General features: G+C 40.6%; 1 protein-coding gene across 1 annotated transcript in view; it reads right to left on the bottom strand.

Moving 5' to 3' along the window:
* SLC39A8 (solute carrier family 39 member 8) overlaps positions 1–4647 on the bottom strand; it is a 72728-nt gene extending 68081 nt beyond the window's left edge. The window contains exons 1-2 of the mRNA XM_004263569.3: positions 4491–4647; positions 3575–4047 (exon numbers count right to left, since the gene is read on the bottom strand). Of these exons, the coding sequence (XP_004263617.2) occupies positions 3575–3793 (219 nt within the window). The 5' untranslated portion in view covers positions 3794–4047; positions 4491–4647. The remainder of the gene's footprint in view (positions 1–3574; positions 4048–4490) is intronic.
* Between the last annotated feature and the right edge of the window lie 17697 nt (positions 4648–22344).

The raw sequence follows: 22344 nt of genomic DNA on the forward strand, positions 1-22344 counted from the left end.
TTAATAAAATGAGCAATATGATTAGATTTGTACTTTTAAGGGACCACTCTAATCAGAGTATAGTAGTTATTTGAAATATTTGTTGAACACATGAATAGCTAAGTGTCGTTAGCATAATAAAAAATTTCAAGAATTCAAAAAGACAGCAAATCAGTGGTGGTTGTGATGCCCCAGAAAGGTTTTATGGAGTTTAGCTGGGTTTTTTTAAAATTTAAGATTTTGATAGGGCAATTCAAGGAAAAATAGGACATTGCAGTTGGAAACAGGAAGGGTGCAAGGAAGATGATGAGGTAGAAAAGTGGTTGAGTAGAAGTATAAGTGATTTCATAGAAGAATGAATAATTTAATTGAGTGAGTGCTAGGTCTGGGCAGGCAGCTTAACGTCTCAGGGTCAACCTTGCGGTGCAGAGCCTCAGAAGTCAGCCTTCATATTTAGATTTCACCAGCCAAGAGACAGTTCATGGAGGAGATCTGAAAGAAGAGAGGCATACTCCAAGTATTGCTTTAGGAAGATTGAAGGTGAATTGAAAGGGATTTAAAAACAAAGTTCAGGCAACCTGTGAAAGAAAAAAAGAAGATGCGCTGCAGGATACGTATCAAATGAAAAAATAAAGTTAGGAGAGAGAAGCAAAAGTCTTAAGGTTGAGTGATGGTGGGAAACAAAGGTTGCCGCACATGCCAACCTGCCACACCCACACCCACATCTCCATCACGCCCACTAAGCCTCCTCAGGAGACTGAGTTATTTAAATGGAGCCATTTCCACTGCAGCTTAGTGTGATCATTTAGAGGTGAGGTGTTCTGAAGGAGAAATTAAGAGAAAAGACCACTTGGAGAATGAGAAAGGAACATCTGAACAAACAAAAGGTGGCACTGAGCCCATTCTTAAATCCCCTAAATTAATCACTCAGGGCATTCACTCAGCTGGGGCTTCCCTTTGTATTTTAGAAAATCCCTGAGATACAGCAGACTTACACTCAGTCATGGGCCCCAGAGACCCCTTTAGATAAAAGAACTCCCTCCTCTCACTTGTTTGGGTTGCTTCTTCTACCTGCTCTTTGTACCCTCAGAAACCATAAGAAGCAAAACAGTAAACTCAGTTATTCTATTGTTTCCAGTTTGAACTCAGGTCACTTTGATATCCCAAAGCAACAAGTTCTTTTAATAGTACTTAAGGACACTGAAAAAATACTAGAAGACCTTCCAAAATTGTCTCAATTTTTAGTACAATAGTCCTATTACATGGGAAAAGCTGACCTAAGCCCTCATCCAAAGGAACAATGTCATCTGTAAACAGATATCATAGAAGATTCAATAAATCCCTGGCCCAAAGAAATTAATTCTATCTTTTCAACCTTCTGCAAAGTCAGAAAATCAAGCTTTTCACATATATTATTATTCTACTTTGCTGCAGGTAAGGAAACTAAAATTGCATTCTTTAAGGTATGGAGATATTAACAGCCCTAAATTTTCCTCCAAACTGGATGACTTCCTACTGGAGCAGAAATAAATGTCAGCAAATTAATAGATTCTTCTGGAATGGCATTTCATTCGACACCATTTAACTGATGATTGGTGTTTTCATTAGGACTTTTTAGAACATCCAACAGATGTTCGCTAGGTCTGATTAAGTGATAAATTTTCCACGGCTTCCCTTTATTTCCAAACCATGGGCTTCTTCCCATCTCTTTTTGATGCCCACAGAGGCCATAATGAGGGTAGTTAAATATGCAAACAGAAGAGTGAGAAACAAGGTGTCAACATACTTATAATTTACCTACTGAGGTGTCCTACTTACTCATAAACTGGGACTCATACTGCTAATAAACTTAAGCAATTTTCCTAAATTATTTAGGTATATTTTCCGGTGTCTTTGCCAAGGCGTGGCTCAGCGGTCTATTGTCCCTTCATAATTCATCAACACCTCCAGACATTGCGTGGCTCAGCGGTCTTTTGTTCCTTTATAATTCATCAACACCTCCAGACATTGCAACATAAGGAGATAATTTAAGTCAAAACAATGTGTGGGCTACAGATACGCAGCTGCAAGTCAAGTCCCCAAGCTTCTTTCCAAGCATATGACCGCCCCTACTCCTACCTAGAAATGCTTTAGTCAGGTCAGCTGTTTCCCCCACTTGAAGAGACTGCAGCTCGACAGAAAATACTTAGGAAGTTGTTTGCTTTATTTTCTAAAATATCAGTATAACATGGGGTCATTTCAGTTTTTCCAATGTATCATTTTTTAGACATTGAACCAACTGTAATGCCATGCCAGAACTGGATCTATAGTTTACTAAAGAACATGCATAAGCGGACCACAAAACCCTTCTAGATCAAAGGGAGGTCACTTTGATCCCTCATGGCATCAGAGCCTTATACTTCTTGAATATTGCATGTTTTAAATGAGGTAAGATATTTCTAACAAAAAGAATGCCAAACTATAATGTTATTAACAAGGAATTTATCTGATTAAAGTTTCCCTAACTGTAATCTAAGGTCAAGTACATCGGGAAATGCTAGATTTCCAAGAGTGGAGTATAGTATGCAGCATTTCCCAAGCATCTTGGACCACAAAAACTTTTTGTAACACAAACTAATATCACACAGAAGTGACAATACAGAAAATACTGAACACTGCCATTCATCATCAGTTGTCACTGGAACCAGAGCAGAAGGAAAAAAAAAAATCAAAGCACTGAGTAAACAGTTTTTTAAAAGTAGAGAGAAGTTTGGGGGAGGATGCCAAAAGCACACTTCGCTTACTTCACAATTTTAAGAAATAATCATAGAATATTTATGACGGAAATAACGAAGAATCTATAATATCATCCTTTTTGCAGTTTACTAGCAGGTATGGTCTTAATTGCTCCTAGGTAACTCATGGTGACCCTTAAATTTTAGGAATTACCAAATGCCTGTATAATACTGTGAATATGTCCTAAGATAGGTTTGTTTGTTCGTTTTTGAATGAATGAATGAAAATTCGAATCAAACCCTTGACCTGACAGATGACTAAAAGCTATGGCTTTAAACCCAGTTCGACCCACCGACTGGATGCTTGATCTTGGTCTCAGGGCCCCCCTCGGCCTCCCTATCTCTATACAGTAGGCCCTTCAGACCCAAATGCCTCGGGTAACGTACACCAGAAAGACACAACTACATTACATCTCGATAGCAGTCGTTACCCACCGAGCTACTGTTAACGAGGGTGGCCTGTGAGCCACTGTCTCTGCCGGGAAGACTTCAGGACGCCATTCCTATCTAAAACGCCATTCCTATCTAAGATGCTTCCCGCTCTCGACTACTTCATAAACTTTTGCATAAAACCTTATAACCACAAGCGTCTGAGGACTCAGTTCATCGGGCATAAAACTGCAATTTCTGGCTTCCTCGTCACCGCCAGCACTTTAACCCCGGCCAGAGAGCCAGGTCTAGTGAAAAGCAGGACCCGCCTCACACTGGAGAAACGTAACGAAATTCTTTCTCCAGCACTTTTCCCCATTAAACAGCGTTCCTGGGCAAATGGACGTCTCCGGAAACCCCGGCGGGGAAGGGCGGCCGGGCCCACGCCCTACCTGGTTGAAGTGCAGCTGCCCGGGCTCGGGGTCGCCCTCCACAGGGGCGGCTCCCAGCTGCTCCAACAAGCGCCCGAGCTGCGCCGCCGACAGGCTCAGGTTCGCGCCGAACACGCTCAGCACATCCTCGCTGAAGGCGAGCGCGGGCCCCGCCGCCTCCCCTCCGAGGCCGGCGGCCGCCAGGAGCAAGAGCCCAGCCACCGCCCGGCCCGGGGCCATCCTGGCCGGGGCTGCCCCTCGCGGGCCTGAAACGGACTGGAGCGCACAGGGAAGCGCCGGGCGCACCCGAGTCGGTGCCCAAGGGCGCGGGTCAGGCGTCGGCGCCGGTCCGAGTCAGCGGTGGCGCGGGGCGCCCTTGGTCCTCCGCCGCCTTCGAAAGAGCAGCAGCCCGCGACCTGCCGGGCATTGAAGTGGCGGTGCCGCTGGGGGTGGGGAGCGATAGACAGAGCGGGCCCCCGGGCCTCCTGGAGAGCCTGAGATAAAGAGGACAAAGGGGGACAGAGATAAAGGCCACCCGGCTACCGCCGGCCGTCCCCGGGAGCACTGCGAGGCCTGAGCCCTCGAACGCCCGGCCGGGCATGGGGCCAACTGCCCCGGAGCCGGGTTCGCAAACGTCCCAGGATTAGCGTGCAGTGTGATGACACATGCTCTTTCCGGATAGAAAGCCCTACACCGCGCCACTTCTTAGGAAGAACTTAAAGTACATGGGCTGTAGAACCCTACCTCCTCTTCTTTCTTTCTGCTTAATTCCCTCACAGCAAACTTAGAAGGGGTGAGACGTGTAGCCCCCAGGAAGCTGCAGGAAATGGCCCCTCCGGTGTCCTGGGGTTTGAGTGTCTAAACGGGACCCTCCCTCTCCCAGATCTCTTCTCTGCAATGGCAAGCTAGTAGGTTAACTAGCCTGCTAAGCTCTCACCTCGTCTGTTTGTTTCTCCGTCTGTTTATGTCCACGTGAGTCTCTCTCTCTCTCTCTCTCTCTCTCTCTCTCTCTCTAACACTATCCCAGGCAAGTCCGCTGTAAAACTCCGAGATCCTGCCCTGCGCTCTTTACTGATAACTGGAGGCTCTGTCCCCGCCTCCCTGCAGCACGTGGTGACACATTCTCCGGCCTGAACTCCCGCGCGCGTCCACGCCGGGGCGCACAGCCTCTGGCCGTCTCTCCTGGCTGCCGTGGCGCATTCCCACCCTCGGCAGAGCCAGCTCCCCGCCGTCCCCCCTGGGGGTTACCTGAATGCCACCTCCTGGTCCGTATTCCTAGCCTCCTTTCTGGTCTCGATGGTCTCTTTGTTAGCTTGTTGAAACCAACTTCCTGGAATAGAGTCTGGAACCCTTTGCATTGTCTAAGAGATTAGAAGGAATTGGTTTTTTGTCTTACTTAACATCAGGAGAAAAGGGAAACCAAATCTGTAGCGGTGGTGGCGAGCTCTCTGAGCCGGCACTGCTCAAGCCGGCCCTTCCTGACGCCGCAAGGGATATCCGCAGATCAGAATGAATGTTTGTTTGTTCAGATGAGGGTTCAAGAAAAGCTGACTTAGGTGTGAGGTCAGCAAGCTTGTGCAAAGTGAATGCGGTGTTTGAGGGCAAAGGTTGTGTCTAGTGGCTACAACTGTCCAGAAATAAAGTGAAACCACGAATCACTGTTACATGGCTAAGGACAATAAGAGGAACTCAAAGCGTTCTTCTTGTCTGTCATGGGGGAGAGTGCACAGCCTCCTAAAATAGCACATTTTAAAAGAGGCACTTAGTCCAGACAAAAGGCAGGGGAAAGAATCTCATTTCCCATGAGGAACTTAGATGATGGAAGAAAGAGACAGGGAGAGAAAATTCCAGAAGGATGAACATCCAAGGGGGACATAACTGCAGGGCTGTCATATGGAGAGGGTTTAACTGTGTTTTAACTACAGAGGGCAGAAGGCAGCAGTAACAAGGCAAAGTTACCAAGAGGAAAGTTTCTGCAGAAAATAAGGCACAACTTCTTTGGGAGGTAGTGATTTCCCCATGATTGAAAGTGATTCAAACTCAGGGGTATGTAGGATTCCTGCCTTGGAGGGAGATCAACAAAATGATCTTGATGGTGTGTCCTTTCCAACTATAAAATCTGTGTATTCGTTGATACTAATTTACAGAATTACATTGGTGCAAAAAGGGCAAGTATCTCACCCAAGGGCCAGAAATAAGTTCAGGTCACACTTCCGCTCTTAAATTACACAACTGATGGGGACTCTTCAAGATTTTTCTTGGATCCTTGAATATAGTTTGTTGCCTATTTTTCCTTTGACCCCAGCAACTCAAGGTGATCTTGGAAATCAATGAACACTCTAGATGGTTCACCTACACCCAACAAGCTATTCTTTCCCAGGTTGAACTGCAACATTGATAAGATGTTGGACTTTCCACAAATGTAAATGGGTTTCAAATTTTATATTGTGGATTTTCCAAATAAAATTTTATTTATCAGCCATTTGTGTCTATATATATATACATTTTGCCAGTCCATCAACGCCACAAGATGATAAATAGTAAAATAAATAATAATCTTCTTGCTTGGCATCTTTACCAAAAACAGTTAACATAATGTAAGCATGCAATTAAAAGAGAGTATTCAGAAAATTACAAGTTACTAACTACCAAATTGGTGAGGCTAATTCCTTCCACTCTAGTGAGATATAATCACCAAAGTACTACTTAGATAATGTTTTAGGGCCAAAAAAATATAGCATTCTACCAGCAATATCATTACTGAAGAAAAGGACTTCCAATTAAAAACATAAGGTGTAATGTAAAAACTAATTTTTCTCAGAAATTTGCCTTAAAGGTCAACTAATTTTAAATGATCATAATGAAGGGAGAGTGCCAAGAACACTGGCCAGGATGTAGAAACATGTCCTTTTCCTTTCTGACTATGTCACCTGGGAAACCTGGGAAAGTCATTTGACCTAACCAAGACTCAATTCCCTCATCTATGAAAAAAAAATTGGGATAGAAGCACAAATATTCATTCCAGCCTTTTCATTTCTAAATGTCTAATCTAGAAGTCATCAGAACAAAACATGAAACACCTAGAAGATAAATAAAAGTTCAATTCTCCACTTGAAAGGGCATTTAACATCAAATGTTATTTTTCTAATCTCTTTCAAATTTTTCTAAGTCCAAATCTTTTTGTACTATTGCAAATAAGGAGCAAATTGGCCACTTTTAAACTTTTCCATGCATTCATTTTCCTCTGGAAGGACTAAACAGTAAACCTAGGAAATGGTATGTCTTTTCCTTTCTTCCCCTTTTCTCTTTCTCTCTCTCCCAGTCCTAAAGCCATCAGGGGGAAGCATAGCATACTAAATAGTGTCTGTGTGGTGGGCAGTCACAGTGGCCCAAAGAAGGGTGTTGGAACCTGAACAAGGGAAGAAGGTATCCAAGTGGGAGGGAAATTTAGCGTGAGCTGTTAGAGCCCAAGCAGGGTGACGAAGGTGTCAAGATTGAGGGAGGAAACTTTGGAAATCAGAGGATGCATCCCTAATGAGGTAAGAGTATATTCATGCACCCTAGCACAGAATGTCAGCACCCAAGTATGATGAGTGAAGCTTCCTTCCTAGTACAGTTTGTCAGAGCCCAAGCTGGAAAGGAGGGCATCTACACAAAGCAGTGCCCTGATGTGGGGTGTCAAGAGTCAGAGCAAAGATTGGAGGGCATCCTTGGGTCAGAGGAGAGAAAGAGAAGCAGCCGATTGTGAAGTCAGAGGCTGGGTGGGTGAGGAGGGCCTTGGTGCTTGACTGTGGCCCTGCACAGAATGTCTGAGATGGACAGGGTGCGGGGGCAGACCCTGCCACGCAGCAACACGAGGTACCAGGGTCTGTGCAGTGAGGAGGGCAGCCTGACCTGGGGTGTGTGCTAGTGTGATTTATAATGAGAAAAAGATATTTGGTCTTCATCTCTGTTTCTGGCACAGAGCTCCTAAAACCCTTGGAATTTCCTAAGTGATGCAAGTGTTAAAGGTGACTTTTGGACCCCCACCTAAGGATGGGGCTGGTTGCCAAGGAAACCAACCATGTGATAAGAAGTTTAGAACTTTCAATCCCACCCTCTTGACCCTCTGGGGAGAGGAGAGCAGCTGGAGGTTGAATCAATCACTAATAGTCAATGGTTTAATCAATCATGCCTATGTAATGAAGCCTTCATAAAAACCCAAAAGGACTGGGTTGGGAGAGAGTACAGGTTGGTGAACACGTGGAGATTCATGGAGAGTGGTGTGTTCAGAGAGGAAAGAAGCTCCTCCCCCTTTCCCCAAACCTTACCCCTTGCATCTCTTCCATCTGGCTATTCCTGAGTTTTTTTTTTATAATAAACTGGGGATGGAGGAAGTAAAACATTTCTCTTGAGTTCTCTGCGTCATTGGAATCTCAGATCTATAGCCAGTTTATCAGAAGCACGAGTGGCAACCTGGACTTTGTGACTGACATGGGTGGGGGGACCGTCTTGTAGGAATAAGCCCTTAAACTGTGAGCTCTGACTCTATCTCCAGGCAGATAGTGTTAGCACTGAGTTGAATTGTAGGACACCCAGCTGGTATCTGAGAATGGCTTGGGTGTGTGTGGAAACCCATCCCCCAAATTGAAATTTGGAATTTCAGAATTATAGAAGGAGGACCCAAGGACGAGAAGGAGGGATTCAGGAGGAAAGGAGATGGCATAGAAATAGAAGATTAGTCATGTATAAAGGGATCCATTAAATAAGTAAATATATTAAAGATAATAGTAGCCAGTTTTTTCACTGTCAGAAAAGGGAGTTGCAAACATCAAGAGGGAGAAAACTAGAATGAGCCCATGATTAGGTGTTGGAGATACCAGTGTTAGTTCATGGTTTTCAGTATATAAACAAATGAAAATAGATATTGCTGTAAATAACCCCTAGCTCTGTCCACCAGGAAGGGCTGGAAATGGTGATGCCCTAATAGCAATAAGCATATACAGGGCTCTGAGCTTGGCTTCTAAGAACTATTCTCCACTAGTAGGGAATCAGAGCTCCTTAGAAAAAGGGTTGGTTCCAGGACTGAGCAGGCCAAGACCAAGATGGACCTGGAATCTGCTGCTGTGCCTAAAAACAAGGAAGTGGTCAAAAAATGTAGGAAATACATGTAAAGTATTCCAAGATAATGGAGCATCAGAGCAGCAACTTACACTCAAATGGTTTGCAGGGGAAAGGTCTTTGTACTGTGCTTGCAACTTTTCTGTAAGCTTGTAATTGCATCAAATCTTTAAAAATAAAATATTGAGTATGAATAAGGAAAGGAGAACGTTCCTGCAACAAATTACACAGAAATTAATACTAAAATTTTGCTAAAATCCCAACTTGATAATATTCCGTAAAATTAATTGACTCATTCAAGACATATTTTTGGCACCTGTGTCATAGTCCATAATGTCCGGGAAAACAAAAATGAAAACATGCATTTTGTTTTACCTTTAAGAAGCCTGTAGTTCAAGTTAGACAGAAGGGAGATGGTTGCTATTACGGAGATTTTAAAGGTTGCGGTGGAGAGAGATTGGAGAACTTATGTCTGCAGAAGATGCTGAGCAAATAATTCACAGAGCAATAACCCTTGAGCTTGAAAGACAAGTAGAAGTTTGACAGAAAGACAGGAGTAAGCACATTCCAGGACAAAGAAGTGCCAAGTAAAAAGCCCTGAGAGACCTGAAAAGCAAGGAGAGCTACAAAGGATCTTTGGAACTGCAGAGTCTGGAGCAGGAACACAAGGTTCCAATGGGTCAAAAAGGTCCTCCCCTAGTGATGCTCCAAAACTTTCCTGCTGATCATCTGTGGTAAAATTCTCCTCAGCGAATTTAAACCTCCTTTTTCCCCGTACGACGAGTATCAAATAATATTCATTCATTATTATTACAAACATGCCACACATAAAATTCTCAAATGGCAGCAAGATAATGACTCTATCCAGATTGTATGACTCTTCAGCCACCAATGCTACAAACAACGTAGGTAGGAATCAGATTTCTGCAAGTCTCTGAATTTAACTCTTAGTCTATAAACTGTGGATGAAAGTCATATCCGCTCAATCTATGTCACTGAATAACTGTGAAAATCTGATATGGTAAGGTGTGTGAAAACTCTTTATAAACTGTAAAACAGAATGTCGGTATTATTATAAGCTTTTTAAAATGGTAAGGTAATGTGACCTGTGTAATCAGCCTAGTGAACTGCTTTTGGAAAATGGACAAAAACAACCCAGAACCTTGGAACAAAGACTACTTTATATCTAAATAAATTCTTGAGGTTTTTTCCAGGAAATTAAAGTGCTAATCAGAAATGGAAAGAACCATAGATATCATTGACGCTAATCTGGTCATTTTTGAGTGAGGAAAGGAAAACTCAGGAGCGTTGAGTGACATGGGTAAGTAACGCTAGGCCTAAATCTGCCTCTTTCCATTTTACCACCAAAAGTAAACACCTGTCAATGTTTGGAGAGCATTACGCATGTGACTTTAATTTAACTGAGTAAATGAAACTGAAAATTATAGCAGCCTATGTTCTTCCTAGCTCTTCTTCCTCGTAATGGACCAATATCCCTGCTATTGGTCTTTTGTTCCCATTCAGCTCAGCTCACTCACAATGACCTCACCATATTTTCTGTGCTTTATAATACCTATAATACCATACAATTTTTTAAAGATATTCTTAGAATTTTTGGAAAATGTTATGCACGCTCACAGGAAGATGTTGAATAAATTAATGAAAAAAGTAGAAGCAGAATATGTTGTAAAACAATATAAACAATATATGTGTGTGTGTGTGTGTGTGTTTGTACTTACAGTATCAAATGTCTGGGGGTTTACAACGTCTTCCTCCTAAAGAGTAGGTTTGGGGAGCAGGGATTCCGACGGAAGAATAATACCTTTCTGTGGAGGGAAGAATGAGAAAAATGTATCTTCTTTTTTTTTTTTTTTAGTGTATCTTCGTTATACACTTCTATGGAGTTTGAATTTCTCAAAAGGTATGTCTTACTTTAAAAGAAAAAAAAAATGTCGAGGGCTTCCCTGGTGGCGCAGTGGTTGAGAGTCCGCCTGCCGATGCAGGGGACACGGGTTCGTGTCCCGGTCCGGGAAGATCCCACATGCCGCGGTGCGGCTGGGCCCGTGAGCTATGGCCGCTGAGCCTGCGCGTCCGGAGCCTGTGCTCCGCAACGGGAGAGGCCCCAACAGTGAGAGGCCCACGTATCGCAAAAAAAAAAAAAAAAAGTCGAAATGTAGATGGTGTTAGAACTCTAGGCAGCCTCTAAAGTGGACACTCGAGGCGTTAGAATCAAGGTGCTTCCATGAGCCCAGGGAGGAGAGTCCTGAGCGGCACGGAGATGCCCTGCTGTGGGGTTGACGTGCTTTTTCATCACAGAAAGCTAACAAAAATAGCATGGGTTTATAAAAATAGCCCTGAAAGGCATCCAACTCCTTTCACTCTGTGAATCCGGAACAGCCCCAAGTCTTTGATGGCGGATGGGGTCAGCTGAATCATAGGCATGAATAATTCTCCTTGGAATGAGGGCTTCGCATATCTCAACTCTCCCAACACTTGAGGGTCAGAGGCCCAAAGCTGGAGTGAAATGGAGCTGCTAGGAAATTGCATCATGTGAGAACAGTTAAGAATTTTGTTTTCAAGATAAGATCTTAGTACAAAGCCTAGCCTCCGGCAAATTTATGAAATGAAACTGTGGTAAGGAACTGTTTTCTCCTCTGACTTCTCAACCTCTTAACACCTGGACCCACGTCCTCTTCCCTTGCCTTCCCTTCCTACAAATATTTTATTTTCCACTCACATTAAATATCTCTATTCACATTAAAATACAAAAGATTAAGAATTAAAAAGTGATAACTGACCCAGGCACTATTTGCAATATTTTTATGCCAATGTTATCACTGGCATAAAGCAGTGATAGTTCACAAAGCATTTTTAACTTAAGAGTTTAAATGAGACTATTGGAAGTAAAAAAGCAAACAGAGCGAGTGTTCTCTCTACGGTGCATGTGTGCCGTATGAGGAGCTTAAATCTACCTAAGAATCCTTTTGACCGGCTTCACTTCTAGTCTTTTCCCTGAGGCTCATTCATACCACATTCTTGCTGCAGAAGAACTCTCACTATATGAAGCATTCATCTATGACTCTTGTTTGAAAGATGTGTGTGATCTCTAAGCGTGGCACCATAGACTAACCAACCCAAGGTCCGGCAGCGCAGTACTGGGGAAAGAACAATGGAATAAGAATCAGAAGACTTGAGTTCTCATTTTAACGGAAACGGCGTGCACAGTTTTGTAGTCTGTGTAGTTTGAGTCCCTTAGCTCTTTGTATACCTCACAGGGTTGTTTTGATAGTTCATTGAGATAAACAAATTAAAGTATTTTATAATCTACAAAGCCAAGGAAGACTAAAATTTCAAACTAGCCAAACCAGATTGAGATATCCTCTTGAGCACGGTTGACAGCACTGTGACAACTTGTCTGTCTGACACATGTAACAACATCAAACAGGCCAGGCAGCTCATCCTCTCTAGACTGGAAAATTACTGGTCTGTAGGGCCACAGCATGGTCCAGAGAGCCCATTTTCGAAAACACTGCTTTTTTTTTTTTTAAACTTGGATGGAATTTGTCATTTAATCATAAAACTTTGTTTTCTAGTTTGATTTCTTATTCTGATGCCTTTGTTTGGTATGTTTCAGAAGGACGAAAATTATTCTTGGCATACGCAAATGAAAAATCAAGCTTTGGTACCTGCAGCTTTACACTTAAATATGAGCCATTCTTATGGGAAAGTCTTAACATAGATAAATGTACTTGGAATAAAAATGTACACAAGTGTAAAGTAAAAGCAGGATAGATGTTACAGGGAAAGATATTAATTCGAAAACACAGGAAACAATGTTCAAAAAAAAATCTTAATATCCTAGAAACTGTAGGGAAATGTTCAACTTGTATTTGTGAAAGAAGAAATATTCCTCAGACATAAAATCTGATGCCACTGAGAAAATGATGGATTTACTAATGTCCAGGATTTTTATGTTCCAGGCACAATCTCTAGAAATGCTTCATCTGGTACATGTGTATTTCTTAAAGTCTATGGACAACTAATAGATCTTAGGTGTCTTCTAGAAACCCAGCCTAATTCTTAATTCAAGTTACCCAAAACATGTTTGTTCTCACAAGTGAAAAATCTATTTTCCACTGCAGTTTGGAAACTAAGTTAGATATGAAAAAAATTCGTGTTAAAAGAAGCCTAAATATTTGCTCAAACAAAAACATTGTGAGTCTTTTTAAGGTTGATACAGGAATAAGTAATAAGGAGGAATAAGTAGTTGCTTTATTCCAAACTCCCAGGACTATCGCCTAGGTTCCTCTCATCTACAAAATAGAAAAGAATTGGTATAATGGAGTTAATTCCGGGAAAATACAGAGTTCAGATGGATTTTTTTCATTTCTTTATTATCTATCATTTATGAATTTGAGGGAAGGAAAGAGAAAGAAGGAGGGTAGAAGGAAATGTTCTATAATGGTATGAATTTGATAATATGTTTCATATACTGAATTAAGTTCATATTTCCTTTGACATTTCCCAGTTAGTTTTATTATTAAAAATGAAATTACGTCTCCAAACTGTAATTTCCAAACTAGCTTGAGGGTTTATTATATATTTGAGCTCTCACTCTCCCACTGTAGTTGTTCTTTAAATACAGTTTTCATTGTTTTAAATGTCATGAAGAAACGTTGCTGATAAAGTCATAATATTTTTAAGTGATGTTGAATTCATTTTTGTAAGAAATAAAATAAAGATGCATAAAGAAAAGAATTTAATGAACAAAATCATCAACATGATCATCTCCGGATGGTTGTAATATGAAATTTTTATAATTTTTTATATTTTCTAAATCTTCTGAAAAATGATTTCACAGTTAAGTTTTTACTATTAATTTTAAACTAGCAACAACAAAATTAAAAGTTAGAGAGTTAAGTAGAATGAGGATATAAACAGCTTTTCATTAAAAAAGCCATTAAAACTTTCCACTGAATATCATGCCTGTGGGATTTCCTTTAATTTGAGGAAAGAACCCTGCTTTCTCCTTGTCTATGTGGTTAATTACAGACTCACAGCAAGAACAAGAATTGAGTCAGCAAACTCAATATTTAGTAGGGAAAAAAGTCCCCCAACGCCAGAATTTTTATACTCCATGAAACTTTCCAACTGCAATTATACCCTCCTACATAAAAGGTAGACTAAAACTTTAAAATCCAAAGGATTAAGATACAATAAATGGTCCAATGCATTCTGGGTAGCTACCACTTTGCAAGTTTTCATCTAAAACATTGCATAGGACTAATATTTTAGAGATTTTTACTCTAAAATATTACTAAATAAATACTAAAACAACTAAATAAAACTAAAAATTTAATCTAAAGTACCTAAAATAGGAACAAGTAACTTCTCAAGTTGTTTCTTACTTAATCCACTGAAAGTTAATACAAAGCAAGTTTTTGCCAATGTTACATTTAAATTTTCAATCTTTGTAATGCAAAATTATTTCTATTAGGCCCCTGCCTATTTTATTCTTCACCATTTTGTGATTCTAGGATATGAATTTTTAAAGAAGGCATAGAATAATCTTGGAACAAACTTGGAGCCAAAATAAGTTTGTCTTTCAGAAAGTTCAGACAGAAAGTTGAAGCTCAAAGTTGTACCCTAGTGTCTTTTCTGCTCTCTTATCTTGAGAGAGGTTTGTAATGCTCTGTTTTGGCCATCCCTGGAGAGTGAGATAAAGCAAAGTGACTGGGATTAGAAAAGAAGGAGGTGTGCACAGCATTACCATCAGCATACTCTGCGCCTGGCTGCACCATAGGTTTAAGAACTAAAGAATGGGGCTGGGAGTCACCACAGATCAGATCATATCAAAACACTTTCTAGAGTAGGTTCAAAGATGCCTGGGTTTTAAGATAATTAGAGAACATTTATATCACTGTCATTTTTTTTACTCATCTATGACTCCGCTGACACTATAGAATTCAATATTTATAACTGTAGCTCCACTGCCATCAACAAAACTAATATCTGTGATTACTCTCTCCAATCCACAGTGAGTATGAAGACATGATCTCTCCGGGACAATGCGGTCTATGCAGTAGGTCTGGGGAAAGCCTACAGTGAAGATAACAGCATTCTTACTCTTTCATCCAGATTAATGTGTAGTTGTTTAAATACCATCATTTTCTTACAGATGTTATTTTCCTTATATAATCTTGGCTTGAATTTTAATTCTAGTGTGTGAACATTTGGAACATTAATTCATTGCCTTAATCAGACAAGAACACTTCACATATAGTTTATATTCTTAAATATTAGGAGTGACTATAAATCAAAGGTAGGTTAAATACAGAAAAGTAAACTGGTTTTTAAGTATTGACTCAAATGAAACAAGAGCTAACACTAAAAATCATAAACAGTATACATTTTAAATTTGTAATCTTCTTTTGATATAAATACTGAAAAGGATGGTAAAGACCACTACCTACTAACAATGGATCTAGGTTTGAGAACCTAAAACAGAAAGAGAATGCCTCCTGGACTGGGCTTCTGGCCAAGAAGCCAGGTTAAAGTACAAAGAGGCTTCGGTGTTTGATCAGCCCATGAAATCGGTTATGAGGACCCTAAGTGTGCTTGTTCACACTGCATTTCTACTTGCAACTCTTTTACAGCTGTTAACATGGGTTTGGTTTATTTCGTTTCATTTGTTTTTTGTGTTGGGGGATTCTTCTAATGGCTGGATTCTTCTAATGGTTTTCTCAGCCTGGATTCTTCTAACGGCTAATTATTATCCAAAATACATGACAAACAAGCAATATAGAGTTCCCTAAAAGTTTTAAATGACAAAAGACTTGGTTTGGTTTGCTTTTAGGTCTCTTGGTCCTGTTACTGCTAACACAAAACTGATTATTGATTAACAGTGATATTAATAAAATGATTTAGTTTTGGGTAAATATTCACTAATTGATCTTTTTTTTTTTTTTTTTTTTTTTTTTTTTTTTCTGTACACGGGCCTCTCACTGTTGTGGCCTCTCCCGTTGTGGAGCACAGGCTCCGAACGCACAGGCTCAGCGGCCGTGGCTCACAGGCCCAGCCGCTCCGCGGCATGTGGGATCCTCCCGGACCGGGGCACGAACCCATGTCCCCTGCATCAGCAGGCGGACTCTCAACCACTGCACCACCAGGGAAGCCCTCACTAATTATCTTTAATCTATATCCCATATTTTAATCTATTAAAAATCTATATTTTAATCTATTGAATTTTTTAAACTATTCTTCTGAACTTTGTACTGATTACATTTCAAACTTCAAAGGACCTACTGACAATGTGCTCTTAGATAACCTCTGAACTACTATGGAAACATATTTAATACTTTAAACCTTTATGGTATATAGAAAAAGTTCTTTTGCCAGAAAATTCCTTTGTCAAATGTTGTGAGGATTAACGTAAATAATATATGTAAAGTATCTAGCATAAAGACATAAGAATGTGTGGGTCTGTGTGTATTTGTCTCAAGCACTGCACTGTACTTTCACAGGGACCACAGTTCCCTAAAACAATACTAACTGTGATTATTATATTGATCCGAAGTTCAAGTCAGAAACATTTGTTTCTTTTTCACTGCAAAAATACAAACACTCAGAAAAGAAATTTCTTTTCCCACCAACAGATCTACAGTCCACCCTTACCTGAATCCCTAAGCTCTGCCTTCTCTTCTGTTAGAGCCAATGAACTTCCCATCCGTTTTTCCAAGACCAGTCCTCCACTGGTACAATGGTTCCCATCCTCTCTTGCTTACTCAAGGTCTTTGTTCCCACAATTATACCTTCTCTCTCCTACAATATCATCAGTTTTTCCCTTGGTACTACATCATTCCCAAGAAAAAAAACATTATCTCTTATGTCTGAAAAGTTCCTTTCCCACTATGTACCTCTTGAGCTATCACTCTATTTGATGTAGGTTGAATTGTGTTCCTCAAAAGAAGATATGTTAAAGTCCTAATCCTCAGTAACTCAGAACATGACCTTGTTTGGAAATAAGATCACTGCAGATGAAATTAGCTGGAGTTGGGTGGGCCCTGATCCAATATTATTGGCATCCTTATAAGAAGATGGACACTTGAAGACACAGAGAAGAGCACCTTGGGATGATGAAGGCTGATATTGGAGCTATGCAACAGGAAGCCAAGGAATGTCAGAGATTACCCACAAACCACCAGAAGCTAGGAATACGCAAGAAAAGTTTCCCCTAAGGGTTTCAGAGGGAGTATAGCCCTGCCAACAACTTGTTTTCAGACTTCTAGCTTCCAGAACTGCACATGAGACAATAAATTTCTGTTGTTCTAAGCCATCGAATTTGTGGTACTTTGTTACAGCAGCCCTAGAAACTAATACATCATTTCCACTTCATACTAAATTATTCCCAATGAGCAGAAAACATTATCTTATCACTTAAAAATTCCCTTGACCCTAAAACTCCCTTAAACTAGCATCCTATTCCTTTGCTTCCTTTTTATAGCAAATATTTTTAAGAGTTACTTTCAATTGCTGTCCTCACTTGCCCCCCCCCACATTTTCTAACCCACTTATTCTGGTCAGGATCCCCACCTCCTCCCACCACTCCTCAAAACCACTTTTGTCAAAGTAACTTATTGTACTTTGTTTTTCTTCAAAACAAATAATATTGTATGTTTATTTCTTAATTTCGCTATTGTCTATCTGCCTCACTGGACTCTAAGTTCCAAAAGAACAGGGAATTGATGTATTTTTTCACTACTATGCTCCAGGCCCTGGCACTCAGTAGGTTCTTAGTGAAATTTTGTGGAACAGTGCAATGCATTTGCTTTTAGATTATTAATTACATGTGATACATAAAATTTCCTCTTGGATTTAAAGCACTCTTTATTTATGGATGCAATAAATTTTGCAAGTATTTTGTAATAACTTTTCAAGAATTTGAAGGTTACTAATAAAAAGGGTTTTTATGTTTTGCAAGCATATGTTACCACTAATATTTTACCCTAAGGTAAACTGTTATGTCTTTATTTTATAACTTCCAAAGCTATTAGCAGATATTAATCTTCATATTCATCCTATGTATTAAGGAAAGGAGTTTTTTTAACTTTTATCTTACAGATTTGGAAATTAAATGACTTAAGAACCAAAAGGCTGTCCTGTGACATCTAAGTGGGCAAACGATAAAATGCAAACTTGGATAAAAGCTTTTCACTATCAAATCAGTTTAATTTCCACTAAAATCCCTCATTACTAACCCCACCTTATAATTTCATTGTCATTTAAAATTATCTTAAATATATTATAATTATATTAAATTATTATCTTAATTATATTAAATGAGAAAAAATAACTTCCTCCTGGATATTAAGGCAATTTATAGATGAGGAATATGAAATCAGAGATATTATGCAAACAAATGCGATTAATAAAGATTCCTTGCTCAGTTCAATGCTCTGAAGAGAAGCAGAAGTTTTGCACAATGAACTGGGTTAGAACCGAAAATTAAGGAGCGCTGTTAAACGTATTCATAAAATGCATTATCTAAAGTGTGAACAGGACTATCATCACATTAGTCCATGATGTGATAGTTCACAGTAATCAACCATCTATATCCACATAAACTTGTCTTTCCATTTCTCCACTACCCTCCTTATCAGTAGTAAAGAGTAGCTCTACAGCAAGATAAGGCAGCACATTAAACATACTGAAACTTTGCTAACTGCAGACATCAGGGCTACATTGTTTCACTTCCTATCAAGGCCTCCCTAGAAGAAGAGCGCTATGTATTTTATTCAAGCTATTTTTTGGACTAGAGTAATGTAACAATACCATTTAATCATCCATGTATACACACAATAACAAAAATTCTATGACACTGTGTATCATATTTGTGTTAATGTCATCTCTGACAAAATACATCTACTTTCTGATTTCATGAAGAAAATGGACTCCAGAAATTTCAAGACTGAAAGTGATACTACATTGAACAACATAAAAATATTTATAAAAATACATTTGCATGCTATTTTATGAAATCTTACTTCAACTCTTTGTTTAACTCAAACTATCTTCTCTCCCCCAAAACTCTGCCTTCATAACCACTCCTTACTTTCCAGTCATTTTTCCCATCACTTACTCCTTCCACCCTGGACAAAGAGAAGAGGCGTCCCTACACTTATCTAAGGCCAGTCCTGTAACTGAGCTATGAATCCTTTTCTCTTCCTCCACCTCAGGCATGACTCACCTCTCTCTCTTCCACCCACAGCCCTTTCCTCCCTGGTGGTTCTTCCCAGTAGTAGTACTCAAACCCAGCCCCCTACTCCACGCTCCACTGGAGCCACCACACTATTTCACTCTTCTCTTAGCCAAAGTTTTGCAACTTCTTTTCAATGATCAACCCACGGGCTCAGCAACCTCCTGGCTTCCCTCCTCTATGTCTCTCAGCAGCCTTTGGCATTGGCTGCCTACTCTCTTCTTCTTGAAACAATCCGGCCCTGTCCTTCATGAAGCCACAATCTCCTGGTTTCCTCCTACTTTTCTAAACTCCTTTTCAATCTGTTCTGTTAGTGTTAAAGGTTAGTCCTGTTAGTGTTTGTGTTAATCCTGTTACCTGATGGTTTCCCTCCAAACCCTGTTCAAGGCCCTTTTTTTCTCATTCATATTTCTTGAAGAAGCTTATCTGTTCCCCTCGTGTCGATTACTACCTGTTATGGGCTGAACTGTGTCCCATCAAAATCCATATGTTGAAGCCCTAACCCCCAGTACCTCAGAATGAGACTTCATTTGGAGCTAGGGTCTTTAAAGAGGTAATTAAATTAAAATGAAATCACTGAGGTGGGCCTAATCCAATATATAACTGCTGTTGTTATAAGAAGAGGAGATTCGGGCCCAGATAGACACAGAGGAAAGACCAGGTGATGACACAGGGAGAAGACGGCCAAAGAGAGAAGCCTCACAAGAAATCACCCCTCTCAACATTGTGGTCTTGGACTTCTAGCTTCCAGAACTCTGAGAAAATAATTCCTGTTGTTTCAGCCCCTCAGTCTGGGGAACTTTGCTTTGGCAGCCCTAGCAAACTAATACATGACCTGTGATTAGGCTATGGCTCCGCAACTCACCCCTGTGGTGTCAGGTCTAATCACTAAATCACATCCCACTGCCTACTGGGTCTCACCACACGGACGTCTCAAAAACATTTCAAGAATTTTACATATGCCAGTGCATCTAGTTGCCTGAACCAAAAACATGGTCACTGTAGTAGACCCTACTTGAGCCCCATGTCAAATCCCCGCAGCCCATCTCTAACTCCAGTTTCACCTCAAGTAGTTCTCTCAGATTTTCTGCCTCAGGGTTTTCTCCAGAGTTCTAAGAACTTGCTCAGCAGCTAGGAGTTAACGTCCCTGGAGGCAACAAACCAAAGAGACAGGAGGGAATAAAGAACCCGTATGCTGTCTTCCAGAGAGACCCTTCTGAGAGATTTCAGTATGGTTCCTCAGAAGATCCCCTAAAAGACTGTGCTCCAGTTTCTGCAGCAATAGAGTTCAGTAGGGCACACTTGATTGGCTTTCCTCCTTCGCAGAACTGGCTTTTCTCCTTTCCTGACTCACTCTCTCCATTTCCTCAGTCTTACTTCCTGGGATTGCCTCTAAAATAAACTTCCTGAACCCCAGTCCTTGTCTCAGACTTGCATGTAAGGGGATCCCGCACTAAGACTGTCAATGTCATTCCCTTAGCTTTCTCCTTTATCCATTTTATCTGGCCATCAGTTATTAAGTTCTGGTGATTCTACCACGGCTTTCAAATTAATCTACTCTCTCCAAGCCCACTGGCTTTATCCTGGGTTCAAGCCACCATCAACTATGACCTGGATAATACTACGATCTCTAACTAATCTCTTTGCCTTGTGAATTGCCCCTCACCAAATTGTTCTCCACAGGGAAGTCAGTGTGTGCTTTCTAAATGGACTATTTGATCCTACTTACTCATAAAAACCTTCAAATAGTTCCCATTGTCTCTAGCATCATGTCCTTAACATGATTTGCAAGGTCTTTTAGACCTAGTTTTCCTCCCCAATCTCGTCTCTCACTTTTCACTTAGACTAGTCCGATTAAGCTGTTTTTAGGTCTCTGACCAGCCATGCGATCTCTCACCTCAGGGCCTTTGCACACGCGGCTCCTGCCTCTTGAAATGTCCTTCTCCACTCCTCGTCACCACTACCACTCATCTTTACCCTTCCTAGTTTAGCTGGCACTTACCCTCAAAAACCTCTGATGTTAATTGTTTGATTAGGTGCCTCTCCTATGTGTTCCTAAAACATATTATGCTATATTTTAATTGCCTGTTTATTTGTTCAGGTCATACAATCAATATACTTTTTATTTATTTATTTATTTTGCGGTACGCGGGCCTCTCACTGTTGTGGCCTCTCCCGTTGCGGAGCGCAGGCTCAGCAGCCATGGCTCACGGGCCCAGCCGCTCCGCGGCATGTGGGATCTCCCCGGACCGGGGCACGAACCCGTATCCCCTGCATCGGCAGGCAGACTCTCAACCACTGCGCCACCAGGGAAGCCCTACTTTTTGAGGGTTTTTATTCCCCACCGTGTCTAAAGAACTTCACATATTTTAGGTATTCAATAAATATTGGTAAAATAAATGAATTAATGAATACAAGTAAAATTGTTAAATAGTGTTACTAAAGATTTTTAATAACAAAAAGACTGGCAAACAAGTTTTCAAATCATATAGAAAGTGTTGAAGCAAACCAGAAGGAAGATTAATAAATAGACTCTATAAAAATCTAGGACAAAAATGCCATCTTCAGAAATCTTTGATACCATTACTGCTGTAACCATGGATACATGCCTACTCAGACTCTTTTAATCTATTACTTAGAAAGCAATTTTAAATGTTTGTAATACAAAGCAGGCATTTTCAAATGGAAAATTAAGTCAATCCCATAAACTAGTAAATTTTTAAATGACTTTTAATGACACGGCTTTAATGTAAGACCTCACCCAATGAAACAATGAGGTGCTAAACAGAATTAGCCTCTCAGTAAGGCTGAGAAGTAAAATCTGTTCCAGGCCTTTGACTCCATGATTTTTCCTCTTGCTGCTTCCACCTCAAGTCCTTGCTCTGAAATCAGAAGCCGCCTATGTCTGTTCACTGCCCTGCCCCTTGCTAAATCTAAGAATATTGCCAGGATATCCTGGTGAACTGCCCTTTCCAGCTATCAACTATCTAAACAACGTGTAATCACTGCCAATCCACGCCTCTTGGTCTTGTTGGACAAGTAAATGCCAACACTTGAGAACATCAGTAAGAATCTCCAATCAGCTAAAATGGAGAGGTTGGTTTCCTGGGCAATCTACAGGAATATGTGTAACCTCACCAATCACTCTGGGTAAGTGGTTCCCATCCAGGAAGTATCAAGAAGCACTTCCTAGCTGAGACCCTATCATCAGGGCATCACTGCAACCAAGAGTTGCTTCCAGCATAATCCAGGTAGAGTTGCTCTGCTCAAGACAAAGCTTTATTCCTTACCAGTCTCTTAACAATAATGTTTAACTGTTCTCAAGAGAAGAGATAGGGCTTCACTGAAAAACCCTCAGTTGTAGATATATTGTCATCACTAACTATATGAAAAAGCCACTACAGTAAACCATTCCTTAAAAACACTATATTTGAGA

Source organism: Orcinus orca, chromosome 4, assembly GCF_937001465.1.
Source record: "Orcinus orca chromosome 4, mOrcOrc1.1, whole genome shotgun sequence".
NCBI classification, from domain to species: domain Eukaryota; kingdom Metazoa; phylum Chordata; class Mammalia; order Artiodactyla; family Delphinidae; genus Orcinus; species Orcinus orca.